The 17,804-nt window shown below is 44.7% G+C and overlaps 1 protein-coding gene across 1 annotated transcript; it reads left to right on the plus strand.

Annotated features, from left to right (window-relative positions):
- The first annotated feature begins 311 nt into the window (after positions 1–311).
- Positions 312–1,799, plus strand: Rpp25 (ribonuclease P and MRP subunit p25). The gene has a single exon (XM_046427993.1). It carries the CDS (start codon positions 543–545, stop codon positions 1,140–1,142), a length of 600 nt encoding a protein of 199 aa, XP_046283949.1. The 5' UTR covers positions 312–542; the 3' UTR covers positions 1,143–1,799.
- Positions 1,800–17,804: the final 16,005 nt, after the last annotated feature.

Here is a 17,804-nt window from a genome sequence, read left to right on the forward strand (position 1 = left end):
AGGAGGGGACTAGGGGAGCCTTCAATTGGAACTGGGAAGGGCTTAGAGACCTGGCTTGAAAAGGCGTTTGCATCGCAAGCATAGCTTTTATTTAGGTTGCCCCTTTATAAGGGTCGGTTCGGGGAGGACTGATGGCGACTGTAGGGGAACTTCGCCTCCCAAGGCACCCTCTGATGCTAAAGCGCCCCTCTGTGAGCGCTGCCGCGGTGCCCTAGAAGCAGAGCACGAAGACATTCTCTGAAAGGTTGGTGAGGCTGAGATTGGGCCCAGCAGGGGAGAGTGGGGGCGGGGCCTTGAGGAGGGGGCGGGACCTCCCAGGCGGGGCCTCGGCTAAAGGCCCGGAGCGCAGGGCTGAGAGCGCGGAGTAGAGCAGCGCCCGCTGAGAGAAGTGGGAACTGAGGGACGCGCGGTCCCAGCCATCCCGCTAGCGTCCGCCCTGTTCCGGCACCCTTACCCCTGCCGGCCCTCGCGACCCGCGACCATGCAGCCTCGGGGTTGAGGCGGTCCGATAGCAAAGCTGGCGGTCCCGGCGACGACAGTGCATGGAGAACTTCCGTAAGGTGCGCTCAGAAGAGGCGCCGGCTGGGGGTGGGACCGAGGAGGGTGGCCCTGGTTCAGGCCCCTTTGCGGATCTGGCACCCGGCGCTGTGCACATGCGGGTCAAGGAGGGCAGCAAGATCCGCAACCTGATGGCCTTCGCCACCGCCAGCATGGCGCAGCCAGCCACGCGCGCCATCGTCTTCAGCGGCTGCGGCCGGGCCACCACCAAGACCGTCACGTGCGCCGAGATCCTCAAGCGCCGCCTGGCGGGCTTGCACCAGGTCACGCGGCTGCGCTACCGGAGTGTGCGCGAGGTGTGGCAGAGCCTCCCGCCTGGGCCCAAGCCGGGTCAGACCCCTGGCGAGCCCGCCGCCAGTCTCAGTGTACTTAAGAACGTGCCCAGCCTCGCCATCCTACTCTCCAAGGACGCACTGGATCCGCGGCAACTCGGCTACCAGCCCCCGAGCCCCCATCCTGGTCCTTCGTCTCCACCAACAGCTCCAACGTCCAAGAGGAGCCTAGGGGAGTCCACAGCTGAAGAAGGTAACGCGAAGCGGTCGCAGCATGAGCCAGGGGCTGCGGACGAGAACAGAACTGCCTGAGAACTTTGTACTCCGGGCCATTCAGACCGACAGGATCTTACCCCAAGCACCTACCTGTACCTTCCAACGCACCCCTTCTAGCTTGTCATACTTGGGTCCTCAGGAGGCCACATCCTGAACACAGCTCCTCAGAATAGCCGCATGGACCCAAGGCGACGAGAGGGGACCCAAGAGTGGCAGGAGAGGGTCTCGATTAACCCCCGGGAAGCTTCATGGAATGGTTGCTCTGCCGCTTGTGTTACCTAAAGATGTAGAACTCCACCATCACCTTTTCTCGGCCATACTGGGGTCTTCTATAGGGAGGGAATGGTGGGCAGTGGGACTCAAGTCTTGTTTGGGACTCACAGGGATTAAAGGTGCCCAGCCATGAAGGGATCCGAATTCTGGCAGCTGAAAAGAGGTCTTGGAATCACCTCCACCGTTGACAGAGGAGGTCAGGACTGAGAAACTGATGCTTGAGGGTAGAATAGTCTGAGATGTGGGGGCCCAACTCTGCCCCCTGCCCTGGAACAGGTTCCATTTTAGTTTTTCTTCCTCTTTTAATATTCTCCTTCCCCCCTGCTGACCCAGGGGGAGACACCCGGGACAGAATTTTCCGTGATTTCTCCCCTGAGTTCCACAGCTGAGGTCGCTTCCAATAAAACAAACACAAAAATGGCTCTGTTTCTGGGTTTTTTCCTAATCACCTATCTATGCAACAGCAGCTCTGGCCTGCACCCCTTGTGTCTCAGCTTTAGCCTTTGGAGTTCTGGGCTGCCCCCCTCCAGCCTTAGCCTTGGAGTCTTCAGGGTCAAGTACAGAGATTGGACAGCTTCAAATGGTACAAGAGGCATACTGCCCAGTGTCTGGCTTCTCTATCCCCTGCCCTCATTGGCTGGGTCTGAACTTAGGGGTTTTTGATGGAAAGGGGGGCCAGTATCCCCCTTTATCTCCCCATAAAGGGAAAGGGAGTAGCACATTGCTTTTCTGGGAGAGGAAGGAAGGAAAGCACGGATGAGCTCTCTTGGGGGTCACTGCCAAGGATGGCAGACTTCTGCCGAGGTCCCCCAAACTGCGACCTCCTTTCAATAGACAGCCTTACCCAGAAGGCTGGCACAAAGCCCTCATCCCTGTGGGTAGAATCTCCCCTTCACTGCCCTCTCTGCAAAAGGACAGCACACCCTTGGGAGAGGGGGAGGAGAGAGACTGAGCACAAATCTACTGCTGGAAATTACTATTCAGCAGAGAAGCCGGGACTTGGGCTGTGAATCACTGCAGGCTTCCTGATAAGCTGCTGCCTCCAGCCCTGCACAGCTGTCTGTTGAAAGATAACGGCCTTGGATCTTCTGCCCAAACCCAAGTCAGCTGGTGGGAGGGTGTGCAGGAAGAGCTCCAATGGTTGCCGGGGGCTGGGAGGGAGGAAGGCTATAGCTCCAGGATCTAAGAAGCAGACCCCACCCTGTGCAACTCTGCAGCACCCCTGGAAAAGAAGAGATGGGGAAGAATGTATTTATAAATCATTTTACTGGCAGAACCCTGAAATAAATCCTGCTGGTGAAAAGAGGTAGATTTATGCAGTTAGAGGAGGGCCTCTTCAGGAAGCACTCCCTCATATTTCCCCTTGGGTTTTGGATAAGTAAATTTAAGCCCTGTCATCCACACAGTCAATTATTGACCTCTTTGATATTCTACTTTTGTTTGTGGTGCTGGGGATTGAACACATTGCCTATAGCATTCTAGGTGAGCACTCTACCACTGAGGTACACCCGCAGCCCTGATTTCCCATTCTTGAGTCCCTGGGGAGGGCCAAGGGTTTGTGTGTGTTTGACTCTCTCAGAGGTGGCTCAAAAAAAGCATAAAAAGAATGTAAACTATTCTGACAACTAAGGTACCTTGCCCTGGGCTTCTGCTGGGTTTCAACATCTAAAATAAACTTGGATGAGCCCTGCATGCTAGAAGCTTAACAGAAGTTGGTTGGATTTCTGGAAGAAAGCCAATTTACCAGAACCACCAGTGGTCTGGGTACTGATTGCCTGGTTACCAGGACTCTATAAGCGGAGTCTGCTAGTCTTCTCAGGGAGGCAAGGCTGTAGAGGCTTCCTCTTGTGATTGACCAGGTAAGTCCCCTTCCAGTCTAGAAACATCCTGGGAGGTGGGGAAGAGCTTCAAAGCATTAACCTGTCCCCATGCCAGAAAAAAGTTATGAACTGCCTTCTTTATGCCCCTACCCTAGTCATTTTGATTTCCAGCCTTTCCCAGGGTGTGCTGACTCACCAATGGACCTACACCTGTGAGCACCCCATCTCTGTATTACTAACGCTCTGACCCTGCTGCCCCAGAAGCAGGCTCCAAAGGTTGACGTGTCCCTGTACAGCCATCCCCAGGTTGAGGCAGAAACCTAAGAAGTCCTAGAACACGGGGAGGGGGTAGCTAGGGGAGCACCTCAGAGACAGTGCCACTTCAGAAGTGACTAGAGGCAGAATGAGAGAAGTAGGAAGCACCCCTTCCACCCCATCCACCTTCTTTCTTTCTTTTGAATTGGGGATTGAACCCGTGGGCACTTTACTACTAAGCTATAGCCCCAGCGCTTTTTAAATTTTTTTATTTTGAGACAGGATCTCCCTAAGTTGCTGAGGCTGACCTCAAATTTGCCATCCTCCTCTCTCAGACTCACAAAGTAGCTGGGATTATAGGCGAGACCCCATCTTTCTGATGGTGGCCTCTATCCAGGAGTGTCCTGATCCCAACGTGGTGCTTGCCTCCAAGCTGTCTTCTTACACTTCCAGTCTAGGATGGCAGTGAAATCTTACACCCAAGGGTTGGGGTTGTGGCTCAGCAGTAGAGCGCTCACCTGGCACGTGCGAGACCCTGGGCTCGATCCTCAGCAGAAAGTAAATAAGTTAAATAAAGATATTGTGTCCAACTACAACTAAAAAATAAACATTAAAAAAAAAGAAAGAAAGAAATCTTACACCCAGAAAACTGTTAGGTCACAAAAACTGTTAGGTCATTTGGGAACATAAGAATATATAATGCATGATCCCAAGGTGGTAGCACACACCTGTCATCCCAACTGGGGAGGCAGAGGAGAGAGAGTTGCAAGTTTGAGGCCAATCTGGGTAAAGCAAGATCCTGTCTCAAAAATATAAAAAATAAAAAGGGGTAGGGGATGTAGCTCAATGGTAGAGTGCCCCTGGATTTAATCCCCAGTACCACAAAGGAAAAAAAAAAAAAGAATATATAATGCATGCTCAGAGAGGTGGTGGATTACCAGCTGGGCCTTCATCCATTCAACAAGCTCTCATTGTTGTACCAGGTCCCAGTCTAGGCACATAGTGGGGCTCAGGGATAGAATCAGAATAATCATTGTTTTTACCTCACAGAGGTCCCAGTGTAGTGAAAAGTAAATTATGAGGGGCTGGGATTTTGGCTCAGCGGTAGATGGCTCACCTAGAACGCACAGGGCCCTGGGTGGCTTAGCGGTAGAGCGCTTGCCTAGCACGCACAGGGCCCTGGGTTTGATTCTCAGTACCACATAAAAATAAATGAGTGGAATAAAGATATTGTGTCAAAAAAAAAAGATTAATATTAAAAAAAATAAATTATGGGTACATTGTGATGATAGAAAGGGGGGAAACTCTGAGAATGGGCACTTAACTTGCCCAGAGGTACTGATAGAACTGTTTCTTCCAAGATCAGAAGGAGTTAGTCAGCTGGACATAACTGGACAGGGAATTCCAAGCAGAGCAAAAAGAGGTGATGCTGCCTATGGTACTGGGGCCACCACAGGTGTCTGAAGGATAGAGTAAATACAACAGGGGCAAATGGGACTGGAGTACCAGCTGGCAGCCAGGTCACAGGGAAGTGAGGGACCCAGAGGAAGCCAGTGAATGCCCCAGGTCCTTCCTGATCTAATTGATGTTTGAGTTCCTCTGGTACCTGTGAAGGTGGGAGATGGATTGGGAGGGGCAACCGGAACTGAAGACTACAGGGAGGTTAAGAGCTGAGACAGGGGTGATGGGAATGGAGATGGGGCTGTTTTGAGAGCTACCCAGTCTAGGCAGGATTTCCCTGCCATTACAGCCAAAAAAGGGGAAGGTTTCTCCTTGAGCATTAGGCCTACATTGGCCAGGACTTGGCCTGCCTCTCTGGCATCCCAGGGGACATTCTAGATAAGGACCAAATAATAAAGAAGGTTTTTGCAAGGGGAGGGGAGGCTCCACAGCATCAACTTGGTACAACTTTAGGAGCTATTGTCCATTATCTGCCATGAATCTGCCAGGGTATACTCGTTACCCAATTGGAGGAAGACCTGGGCCAAACACACTCACCCACTAACCCTTCCCTCCATCTCCTATCCCCATTAGTTGGATAGTTCTTGTCATGGCTGTGACCACTACTGACACTCTAATTCCCTTTATGTCACTGAGATGTTGGAACAACTTCAGGTGTCCAAGAAAGAAGTAACAGAAGAAAGAGGGGGCTGAGGGCTGGGGCTGGGGCTGGGGCTGTAGTTCAGCGGCACAGCACTTGTCTGGCATGCGTGAGGTGCTGGGTTCAATCCTCGGCACCACATAAAAATAAACAAAGGCATTCTGACAATCTACAACTACAAAAAAAAAGAAAGAAAAAAAAGAAAAGATAGGATGGGGAGAGAAGAAAGACAAGGAGTAGGAGAGCAGAAGGAGAAAAAGGAAGGAAATAAAATTCTGCCATGGATTGGGTGTGGTAGTGCACACCTGTAATCCCAGCGACTCAGGAGGCCAATAAAGGAGGATTATAATTGAGACCAGCCTCAGCATTTAGCAAAGCCCACAGCAATTTAGTGATACTGTCTCAAAATTGAAATATAAAAAAGGATTAGCATAGGACCCCAGTGGTGCATGCATCCCTATAATCCCAGCAGCTCAGGAGGCTGAAGCAGGAGAATTACAAGTTCAAAGCCATCCTCAGCAAAAGCGAGGCACTAAGCAACTCAGTAAGACCTTGTCTCTAAATAAAATACAAAGTAGGGCTGGGATATAGCTCAGTGGTCGAATGCCCCTGAGTTCAATCCCCAGACCCAAGTACCCACTCCCCACCAAAAAAAAAAAAAAAAAAAAAAATGGACTAGGGATATAGCTTGGTGGTAAAAGCATCCCTGGGTTCTATCCCCAGTACAAAATAACGTACTGTGGTGGGGACAGTGGCCAAGGCTGTTCCTGACCCACCATAGCTTCCTTATCCCATCTGGGCTTTTGGGTTCCCCTGCTAGTGTTGTTTCTGATACTTCCTTACAGGTACTGTAAGTTGAATTGTATCCCTTCAAAAGACACTTTGAAGTCCTAACCCTTGGTACCTGTAAATATAATCTTATTTGGAAATAAGTCTTTACATAGTAAGATGTAAATTAAGGGCTGGGTATTTAGCTCAGTGGTAGAGCCAGGTATAAGGCCCTGGGTTTGATTTCTAGCATTGCAAAAAAGAAAAATGTAAATTATGAAATTAAGATGAGGTCATACTGAAGTGGGGTTGGCTCTTAATCAAATGTGGGGTCCTTATAAGACAAAAAGAGAAGCAGAGACATACACAGAGGGGAAAATGCTATGTAAAGATGGAGGCAGAAAGCCAGCATGGGGGCATGTGACTGTAGTCCCAGCACAGGAGGCTGAGACAGAAGGGTCACTTGAATCCAAGAATTTGATACCAGCCTGGGCAACATATAAAAACCCATTTTTTTGGGGGGGGGGAAATGGGGGCAAAAATTGGAATTACATATCCACAAGCCAAGGAATTCTAAGGATTGCCAGCAATGAACAGAAGCTAAAAGGCATGATTCTTCCCTAGAAACTTCAGAGAGCAAACCCTGATTTCAGACTTCTAGTCTTGAGAATGGTGAGAGAATGATTTTTTTCTCTCTCTGACTTTTAAGTCACTCATCTCTGGTACTAAGAGTATGACAGCCCTAGGACACTAATAGATTAGATATTCTCACTGCGTTCAGTGGAAATAAGGAAGAAAAATGGGGCAGTTGTCAAGGTGCCTATATCAGATTTCCAGCCCTTCATTGAGATGGGAGTTTACCCTCTGCTATATATTTGTGCTTGCAAATCTGGTGTTGTCTTGAAAGATTATAGGTGTTGAAGGAAGTCAGCCTGTGATTTGGGGCAAGTTACTTCTCTGAGCCTCAAGTTTCTCATTTGCACAATAAACCTGATTGCTTTGGGGGATACAGAGATAACAACACTAGGCTCTTAACCTTGGCTTAATGTAAAAATCACCTAGGACACTTGTTAAAAACACAAATCAACTGACTTGAACTCCAAACCAATAGAATCAGAATCTTTCAGGAAGAGAACTGGGAGTGTAGCCCAGTGGTTAAAAAGTTTGCCTAGTATGTGTGATGTCCTGTGTGAAAGGATGGGGTTCCATCTCCATATTTATAGGATCCTCAGTAGATTTTGATAGTTAATCTAGGTTGTTTATTCTGTTTATTACATTTATAGTGCTAAGAGAGATGCAGAATTAAATCCCCTTTCCTACTGTTCACATTTAGCCATGATTTTTGCCCCATGTTGTGGATGGAACCCAGGGCCTCACACATGCTAGGCAAGGGCTCTATTATTGAACATTACTACCAGCTCCCAGCCTTGATGTGAAACTCTTCTGGAATCTGTTGAAGAGCTGCTGCAAGCTGCCCCCTAGAGGCTAGAGTGGGAAAGACAGGTTTTGAGTTCCAAACTGGAGAGAGAGGGAAACCTTTCAGTACAGGCTAATGAACTCCAAGCAGGAAGCTACTGTACTCTGGGCCCTGTTTCTGACAGTGGGGCCCAGCTCAAACAGCACTATAAAGTCCTAGACTGTGGAAAAATTGGAACCTTCATACTAGTGCAGCTGCTTTGGAAAACGGTTTGTTGGTTCCTCAGAAAGTTAGACACAGAGTTACTGTATGACTCATGTGACACTCCTAAATATGTACCCCAAAGAACTGAAAATATACTCACATTAAAAAGTGTACATGAATGTTCACAGAGGCCTCCTTCATAATACTCCCAAAATGGAAACAACCTAAATGTCCCTCAGCTGATTAAGAGATAAAATATGGTATATTGGTACAATGGAGTACAATTCTGCCACAGGAAAGGAGTACAACTTAATTTTATGTCATGGGATGAACTGTGTCCTTTCAAAATTCAGGTGTTGAAGTCTTAATTTCAGAATGTGACTGCATTGAGGGATAAGAATTTAAAGAGGTATTTAAGGTGAAGTGAGGTCACATGGGTGGGCTCTAATCTGACATGACTGGTATCATTATCAGAAGAGAGCACTGGCCACAGACATGTATGCACAGAGAGTAAAGACTCTGTGGAGTTGGGACAGATGACCCTTAACAAACCAAGGAGAGGCCTCAGAAATAATCCTGCCAATACCTTGATCTTGGATTTCTAGTTTATAGAACTTCAAGATAAGCCCTATTGTCTAAGGCAGTCTGTGGTAATTTGTTAGGGTAGCCCTAATAAATTAACAACATGGAAAAAAACCTTGAAGAAATGCTAAGCAAAAGAAGAGAGGAGAGAGAGAGAGAGAGAGAGAGAGAGAGAGAGAGAGAGAGAGAGAGAGAGAGAACACATTGTATGATTCCCATTATGTGGAATGGCCAAAGAAAGCAAATCCATAGAAACAGAAAAGAGATTAGAGGTCGCTTAGGATGGGGAAAGACTGCTATTGAATTGCTACTCTTTTTTGGTGATGAAAATGTTCTGAAATTAGTGATGAAGGTTGCACAAATTCTATACTTTAAAGAGCAATTTTATGGAGTATGAGTTATATCTCAAAAATAATTTAATGATGTTCTGAGTTAATTTAGGAAATTTCATAGTAAATATAAGTACACAAATTAGGAAAAAGTATTATTAGAGCCCTCTTCCTCCATTGGGTGGTGGTCACATGGGATCACCTTTGAAGGCTCCTCCTTTCTGTCACTTCTTTTCCCTGATATCCAGGTGATCCATGTGGCGTTTGTCCACCCACCTCCAAGCCTACTATAGTTTGAATGTTTGTCCCCTCCAAAACTCATGTTGCCATTTAATTGCCTTTGTGATAGTACTGAGTGTGAATGAGACTTTTTTTTTTTGGCAGTATTAAGGATTGAACCTAGGGGTCCTTAAACACTGAGCCATATCCCCAGTCCTTTTTAAATTTTTTTAAATTTTGAGACAGGGATCTCACTAAGTTGCTTAGGACCTGCCTAAGCTGCTGAGGCCAGCTATGAACTTGCAATCCTCCTGCCTCAGCCTCCAGAGCCACTGGAATTAACAGGTGTGCACCACCACACTCAGGCCCTTTTTTCAACTTTTTAAATTTTGAGACAGGGTCTTGCTAAATTTTTTAGTGCCTCACTAAGTTGTTGAGGCTGGCCTCGAACTTGATATCCTCTTGCCTCAGCTTCCCAAGTTGCTACGATTAGAGGCATATACTACTATGCCCAATGAGAGTGGGAAATTTAACATGTACATACGTCACAAAAGATCCATCTTCAGAATGGACAAATGCTGTTATCTCTGGGGTAGATTGGCCCTCTCTTGTTCTCTATCACATTTTCTTTACCCCTGTCCGATGTGATGCCTTCTACCATGTTATGACATTAAATTTCTTAGGGCCTCAATGAGTTGCTGAGACTGGCCTCGGGATCCCCTTGCCTTGGCCTCCCACTGGAGTTTCAGGTGTGTGGCACCACACCCAGCTAAATTTCAACTTTTTTTAATTTAAGAATTTAACCTTCATTTTTTATTGATTTGTTTTTTATCTGGTGCTGAAGATTGAACCCAGTGTCTCACCTGTGCTAGTCAAGCACTCTACTACTGAGCTACAACCCCAACCCTAAATTTCAATTCTTTTTTTGTGTATGTGGTGCTGGGGATTGAACCCAAGGCCTTGTGCATGAGAGGCAAGCACTCTACCAACTGAGCTATATCCCCAGCCCCTTAAATTTCAATTTTTTATAATCACCCAGCATATTAGCTTTGTGTTACTGTAATAAACTACTTGAGATAATTGACTTAATAAGGGAAAAGGTTTATTTTGGCTCAGTTTTTATAGGTTTTTGGCTCTGTTGTTTTGACAATTCTTGACCCTGCTCTTTAGCCCTGTTGCTTTGGCAGGAACACTATAGAACTGCCTGAAAACAAAAAGGGAAAGAGGAAGGGATGGGGCTCCCAAATCCCCTTCAAAACCATGCCCCAAAGGCCTAAATTCCTTTTACTACCTTCCAATAGTGCTATATAGGCTGTGGACCATGCCTTTAACACATGGGACTTTGGGGGACATTCTAGGCCCAAACTATAAAACTCAGTCTCAGATACTCTGCTATGTATCTAGAAGGCACAAAACAGACTAAGACATGCCCCATCTCACAACCTATCATGCCCTGACAAGACTACTCATGGCCTGAGGACATAGCTCAGTGATACAGCACTTTCCTAGCATGTGTGAGGTCCTGTGTTCAGTCTCCAGCATCATTCTCTCTCTCTCTCTCTCTCTCTCTCTCTCTCTCTCTCTCTCTCTCTCTCTCTCTCACACACACACACACACACACACACACACACACATACACAAAGACTATTTGCTACAACAGGAAAATGCTTTTTCTAGAGAATAATGCTTCCCCATTTATTGAGCCCTTACTGACAGCATCCAGGACATAGAGTTGCTTTTTTTTTTAATTTTTTTTTAAATTCCTGATTCTTTTTTTTTAAATTTTTATTGTTGGTTGTTCAAAACATTACATAGTTCTTGATATATCATATTTCACACTTTGATTCAAGTGGGTTATGAACTCCCATTTTTACCCCGTATACAGATTGCAGAATCACATCAGTTACACATCCATTGATTTACATATTGCCATACTAGTGTCTGTTGTATTCTGCTGCCTTTCCTATCCTCTACTATCCCCCCTCCCCTCCCCTCCCCTCCCCTCTTCTCTCTCTACCCCCTCTACTGTCATTCATTTCTCCCCCTTGTATTATTTTTCCCTTTCCCCTCACTTCCTCTTGTATGTAATTTTGTATAACCCTGAGGGTCTCCTTCCATTCAGGACATAGAGTTTTATGTGCATTTTCTCAGGTAACTTTCCCCAAAACCTATTAACCTATTGGGTAGGTTCCATTATTATTACCATTTTATAGATGAGGAAGCTGGTTCAGGGAATTGCAGTAACCTGCCCAAGGGCATGTTCAAAGCTGTAATTCCCACAACAGTAAAAATGTCATTCACTTACTTGGCAGTTGCTTTCTCTTGTTTATCTGCATTTTCAAATGTCTTTTAATAACATCCCCATCACTGGAGATGCTCCAGTTGGAGCCAGAGGAAATGGACCTAATGTAGAATCCATCAGACTAACAGCCATAGAGCCACTTCCAGTCTTGAAATAGCAAATTTTCTTCCCTTGTGCCCCTCCCCAGTGCTGGGGATCTATCCCATGACCTCACATGCTAGGCAAACACCATACAACTGAACTATACCATCAACCCAGGATTCATTTTGTGTGGTGTGTATGTTTGGTACTGAATTCAGGGGTACGCTAACACTGAACTACACCCACAGTTCTTTTTTTTTTCCTATTTTGAGACAGGGTCTTTCTTAAGTTCCCTAGGTTGGCCTTGAACTTGCAGTGCTCCTGCCTAAGCCTTCTGAGTCTCTGGGGTTACAGGTGTGCAACACTGCCCAGCCTGGATTTTCTTTCTTTCTTTCTTTCTTTTTCTTTTCTTTCTTTTTTCTCTCTCTATTTCTCTCTCTCTCTTCCTCTCCTTCCTTCATTGCTTTCTTTTTACCATCTCATGCTTAATTTCCATCATGGAGGATTAGAGCTTTTCTTACATGTTAGCTTTGGATGAAATTTACATGGGGGAACTATGTCAATCCTCACAAACTCTACAATAATTTCACCCTTCCCTTCTGCACATATAGGAAGTATTGCCTCATCACAATTCTTCAAGGATGAAGGCTTTGGGCTACAGCCAAAAGATGATGTCTTTATCCACTGCTGATGGTGACATTCCTGAGGTATCCAAAGTCCAGCTGTAGCTCAGTGGTAGAGTTCTATCCCCAGCAATACAACAAACAAACATATGCATATATAGACAAAAAGTCCAGCTGTTGCTTCTCCACAGGGACAGCAAAGAATTTTCAGAGCAAGGATGGTAGGAAGAGAGAAGGGACCCTGATATCCTTGGCTGAGAATTGAGATGTCTGATATGAGCTCATTTGGAAAGGAGTTTCCACTAGAAGTAGTGGGATCTGAGGACCAAATTGGGAACAAATAGGGGCGTTCTACCTTGGTGATATGGCAGGCTGAATCCAAAAATGGCACCTGAGATTCATGCTTCTTAATGTACCTGCCCTCATATAATTCCCTCCTCTTTAGTAGGGGGGAGGGAATCTGTGAATTTGATATTATTCCCAATATTAGGCTACTAATCAAATTACTTTGAGTTAATGTGATATGATGTGTATTTTTTTTTGGTCCATAGTTCCTGGCTTATAATACACATAGTTATAACTCCCTTATTATTTCCCAAGTGACTGGAACAACAAGTATATCTCTTCTCAAAGTGTTTGTCCTTGTATTCTAAAGCAGCTTTAAAACAGTTTCAGAGCCGGGCATGGTAGCACATTGCTGGGTTTCTGTTTTCGCAACTAAAAGGCTCAGGGTTTACTCCAGTTGAACTGGGTTGACTGGGCTGCGCAAAATAACCACACAAGAGACACAAATACCTTTTTCTTTGGGGTCGCTATGAGGGCTCCTCTGACCTTAAGGGTCCACAGGAAGAGAGAGAGCAAGAGCACACGCAGACCCCTTTTATTGAGGAGAAGCTATTCAAATGAGGCAAGGGGTCAGGTTTCAGGGGGCTGAGTCTATCTTCATGATGTCCACTGTCAGCAGGTTGACTGACACCTGGGTAGGCCACACCCAGAGGCACAGAAGGGGACACATGCAAGGCACTTCCATGGAAGATTCTATCCTAAACAGGGCAAGGGGTTATATTACAAAGGAACAGGTGAGCGTAGCTCCACCCATGGGGCTGTAGCAAGACACACCCATGCACGAGACACAGACCCTTGAACCCAAGAAGGATGGGGAAAGCTCTACCACATTTCTGCGACTGAGCGACTGAGCATCTCAGCACCCAGCCGGGGAGAGTGACCCAGTCACGTGTAAGGTTGGTCTCCTACAGCACATGCCTATAATCACAGTGACCTGGTAGGCTGAGGCGGCAAGTTCAAAGCGAACCTCAGCAACTTAGCAAGGCCCTAAGCAACTTAAGGAGAACCTGTCTCAAAATAAAAAAATCAAAAGAGCTGTGGACATAGCTCAGTGTTTAAGTGCCCCTGGGTTCAATCATTTGTACCAAAAAAAAAAAAAAAAGACAGAAAGAAAAAAGAAAAATAAAAAAAAAAACAGCTTTAGAAAGATAAAAACAGTCTTTTGTAATAATATTGGGCACAGAAGTAGGCCTCACAAAGCAACATCCCTCTCTCTGACTTTCTCTTGATCTTTCACCTGCTCCTTTTTTTCTCCTGAGCAGGCCATATAAACTAGAATTTCTCCTCTCTAAGTAGGTCAGAGAAACTAAAAATATACTCTCATCTTCCTCCACCTTCTCTTATAGTTGGCCATAGAGAAAATTTATGACTCACCTTGTCTGACAGTAGACTATAAGACTCCCATTTCATATGGCATTTGCCAGTAAATGGATGGAACTGGAGACTATCATGTTAAGTGAAATAAGCCAGTCCCAAAAAAATAAAGTCCATAAGCACTGGCTTATTTCACTTAACATGATAGTCTCCACAACTAATCCACAACAAGGAAGGGTCGGAAGGGGAAGAATAAAAGTTCACTGGATTAGACAAAAGGGAATGAAGGGAAGGGAGGAGCGTTGGAATGGGAAAGACAGTAGAATGAATTGAACATAACTTCCTATTTCCTATATGAATACATGACCAGCATAACTCCATATCATGTACAACCAATTAGGATCCCAATTAGAATAAGTTATATTCCTGTATATATGATATGTCAAAATACACTCTACTGTCATGTATATCTAAAAAGAACAAACAAACAAAAAAGACCCCCGTTTCAGAGGCGTCCTGCCCCAAACTCAGGAGTAAGGAATGTTGCAGAGAGGGCCATGAAGAATCTGAAGAGACGGGCCTTGCTGGCTTTCCCCATTCAGTCTGTTAGTATTAGATCATACCCTGTTTCTGCAATCACATTTCTATATTATTGTCCATGCTTCAATCATGCTTATCCAATAAACTCTCCATGAAATCCCAAAAGGACAGGGCAGAAAGCTTCTCAATAACTCAACAGGTGGAAGTTTAAAGGAAGGTGAGCAAGAACTATAGTGTTATCCTTGAGTTTTGTAAACCACTTCAGTGAATTAATCAAACCCAAGGAACGGGTTGTAGAGACCTTAAATGGAAGTTAGTAAATCATAAATTCTAGAGGCTTGGACTTGAGACTTGTGTTTGAAGTGGTGAGTACTTTGGTGGGACCCAGCTCCTACTTGTGGGACTTGATACTATCTCCAGGTAACAGTGTCAGAACTGAATTGAATTAGAGAAACTGAATTTGTTTTTCAGAGTTAATTGTTAAGGTTACCCTGGGCTGGGCATTGTGGCACACAACTATAATCCCAGTGACTTGGGAGGCTGAGGCAGGAGTATCCCAAATTTGAGGCCAGCCTTGGCAATTTAGTAAGACCTTGTCTCAAAAGAAAAAAAAACAGTGTGTTTGGGGGGTGCTGGGGTTATGGCTCAGTGGTAGTGCAGTCGTCTGGCATGTGTGAGGCACTGGGTTCGATCCTCAGCACCACATAAAGATAAATAAATAAAAAAATAAAGGTATTGGGGCTGGGATTGTGGCTCAGCGATAGAGTGCTCCCCTAGAACAGGCAGGACCCGGGTTCGATCCTCAGCACCACATAAAAATAAAGGCATTGTGTTGTGTCTATCTAGACCTAAAAAATTAAAAAAAAATCTTAAAATAAATAAATAAATAAAGGTATTATGTCCATCTACAATTAAAAAATTATTTTTTAAAAAAGGACTGGGGATGTAGCTGAGAGGTAGAATGCTCCTGGGTTTGATCCCTAGTACTGCAAATAAATAAATAAAAATAAGCAAATTTTTAAAAATTAAAATGTAAGATGGGCTGGGGGGTCAGCAAAATCTACGTTCAGCTAAGGTTGAGAAAGAAAACAATTTCTGAAGACAGAAAGTGGGCTTAAATCTAAACCCCATTATTCATGAGCTGTGTGATTCTTGGGCAAGTGAAAATAGGGATAAATTTTTATCTCCCAAGGTTGTAATGCATAGACAGAATGAATAATAAATTGTTAGTGGTAAAAAAAAAAAAGGTAGAATGAGATGGACATCATTACACTAAGTACATATATTAAGACACAAATGGTGTGAATATACTTTCTATACAACCAAAGATATGAAAAATTGTCTCTATAGGTGTAATATGAATTGTAATGCATTCTGCTGTCATCTATAACAAATTAGAATAAAAAATTTTTATTCTAATTTGTCACATGCAGAGGACTTCACAGTCATATTTGTTTGTTTGTTTTGTTTTTGAGATAGGGTTCTCCCTATATTGCCCAGGCTGGCCTTGAATTCCTGGGCTCAATCAATCTTCCCACCTCATCCTCCCAAGTAACTGGGATTTATAAGTGTGGGACACCACTGCACCAGATCATAATTATATTAAAAAAAAAACCACTTCGGTAGCTGATCTAAATACCTATAAGCAAAATTGAGAGACTCTGAAACCAGGGAGACCAGTTGGAACTTGGTTACTATATACCTTAATGCTTTCTTACTTTTGAGACCTAACTTCATCCTGAGCTTCCTCCAGCTTTTGGAGATTTGGTGAACATTAATTGAACTGAAAAGAAGTCAAAGCTTCCCAGAATTCCTTTAGTTCTATCACTGAGCTACATCTCCAGCCTTTTTTATTTTGAGACAGTGTCTAAGTTGCCCAGGCTGGCCTCAAATCTAATGATCCTCCTCTGAGAAGCTGGGATTCAGGCCTGCATCATCATGCCTGGCCGAAAATGCTTTTAAAATCCTTTTCTCAATAGGTTCATACCCCTCTAAAGCCACTACTAGTTATAGGAAAAAAAGGACAGATTGTGAGGGCCTGGAGTGAGGAAGAGGGACCTGAATGCTAGCTTTTCTTTCTTCAGTGGGCTCAAAATAGAAAATGAGGAAATGCTTAAGACAAAAGAGACTCTCCTTAACTCTGAGTGCTCTAGATGCTTCAGGCAGCTCTTTGGTCTGGAAGGAAGAAGTTAAAGGAAAGGGAACATCATTATTTGAAAAACTTTCTAATAAGACATGTTGTGCTGCCACTGTGGCTATAAAGACTACCGCCTTCAGAAGTTGGCCTGTGCAAATGTGGCTGCCCTGCCAAGTGCAAAAGAAAGTACAACTAGAGTGCCAAGATTAAAAGATAAAATACCACTAGGATGGGTCAAAAAAGGCACCTAAAAATTATATACTGCAGATTCAGGTATGGAGTACATGAAGAAACAACTCCAAAACCCAAGAGGGCAGCATCCAAATCACTTTGTTTAAATGATTAGCCACCCAATAAATGTTCTGTTTTAAAAAAGAAAAAAGTAAAAGAGAGAGAAATTAAGTGAATATGACTGATGGATATTCAGATCTAGAAAAAGTGTCTCCACTGCCCGGGGACTTAGGATGTATCTATTGAAGGCAAATTGGATGCAAGAGCTCTAGAATTTGGTCAACCCCTTCCAGAGGTGGGTGTTTGGCCATAACATCCAGATGACGGCTGGGGTTGTAGCTTAGTGGTAGAGTGCTTGCCTACTACGGATGAGGCTCAGGGTTTGATGCTCAGCACCACATAAAATAAAGGTTAAATTCTTTTTTAAAAAAATCCAGATGATTCCTCAGAACTGTGAAGAGCCTTGGCAGCCAGCTAGAAACTTTAATTTCTGAGTCTTGTTTATCTGTGAAATGAAATATTTGGACATACCCTACTCTCCACCACAAAGTGCTAGATCGAACCCAAGGACTTGAGCACATGTATGCTAAACAGGCTCAATTAATGCTTGCTGATTTATGATATAAGAATAGTTATTAGTAAGGTCCCATTGAAAGACCCGCCGATTCCCTGTCCAAGAAAGACGCACGAGGCACTGGCTGCAAAAGCAAGAGGCGATTTATTGATACACAGGCGCCTGCGGGTGCTCAGCGAAACCTCAGCCGGAGCTTCGGTGAACTGGCACACCGGGCTTTGGGGTACTGATCTTTTATAGGGTACAGTGGTCAGTTTCCCTCCTAGCACAGTAACAGGTATCTCATTGGCTCTTTTGAATCCAGCATATAGGTCACTTAAAGGGTAAACTTGTTTTTCACTATAGGTTCCTGGAAAAACCACATAAAAACCATTTGTTATTCATTGTATGGTTTTTTATTGTATGATCCCGTTTGCCCAACCGTGCCGGCTCCTTTCCCAACCATCCTGTCCTTTCTTAATCGGTTACACTTAACTGATTTTCTGAAAAATACATCTGACATCTGTGCAGGTGCGGAAGCAAGCCCTGGTGATTTATTACTGGGCCTAAAGTTATTGGGCTGGGGTCTTTCACCATACAGTTG

The sequence above is a fragment of the Marmota monax genome, unplaced genomic scaffold, assembly GCF_021218885.2.
Source record: "Marmota monax isolate L192 unplaced genomic scaffold, Marmota_monax_Labrador192_F-V1.1 WCK01_AAM20220418_F8-fsc00111, whole genome shotgun sequence".
NCBI lineage: Eukaryota > Metazoa > Chordata > Mammalia > Rodentia > Sciuridae > Marmota > Marmota monax.

Bases quoted from the DNA above. Each gene is read 5' to 3' on its own strand.
- Rpp25 (XM_046427993.1), top strand. From the start codon at position 543: ATGGAGAACTTCCGTAAGGTGCGCTCAGAAGAGGCGCCGGCTGGGGGT.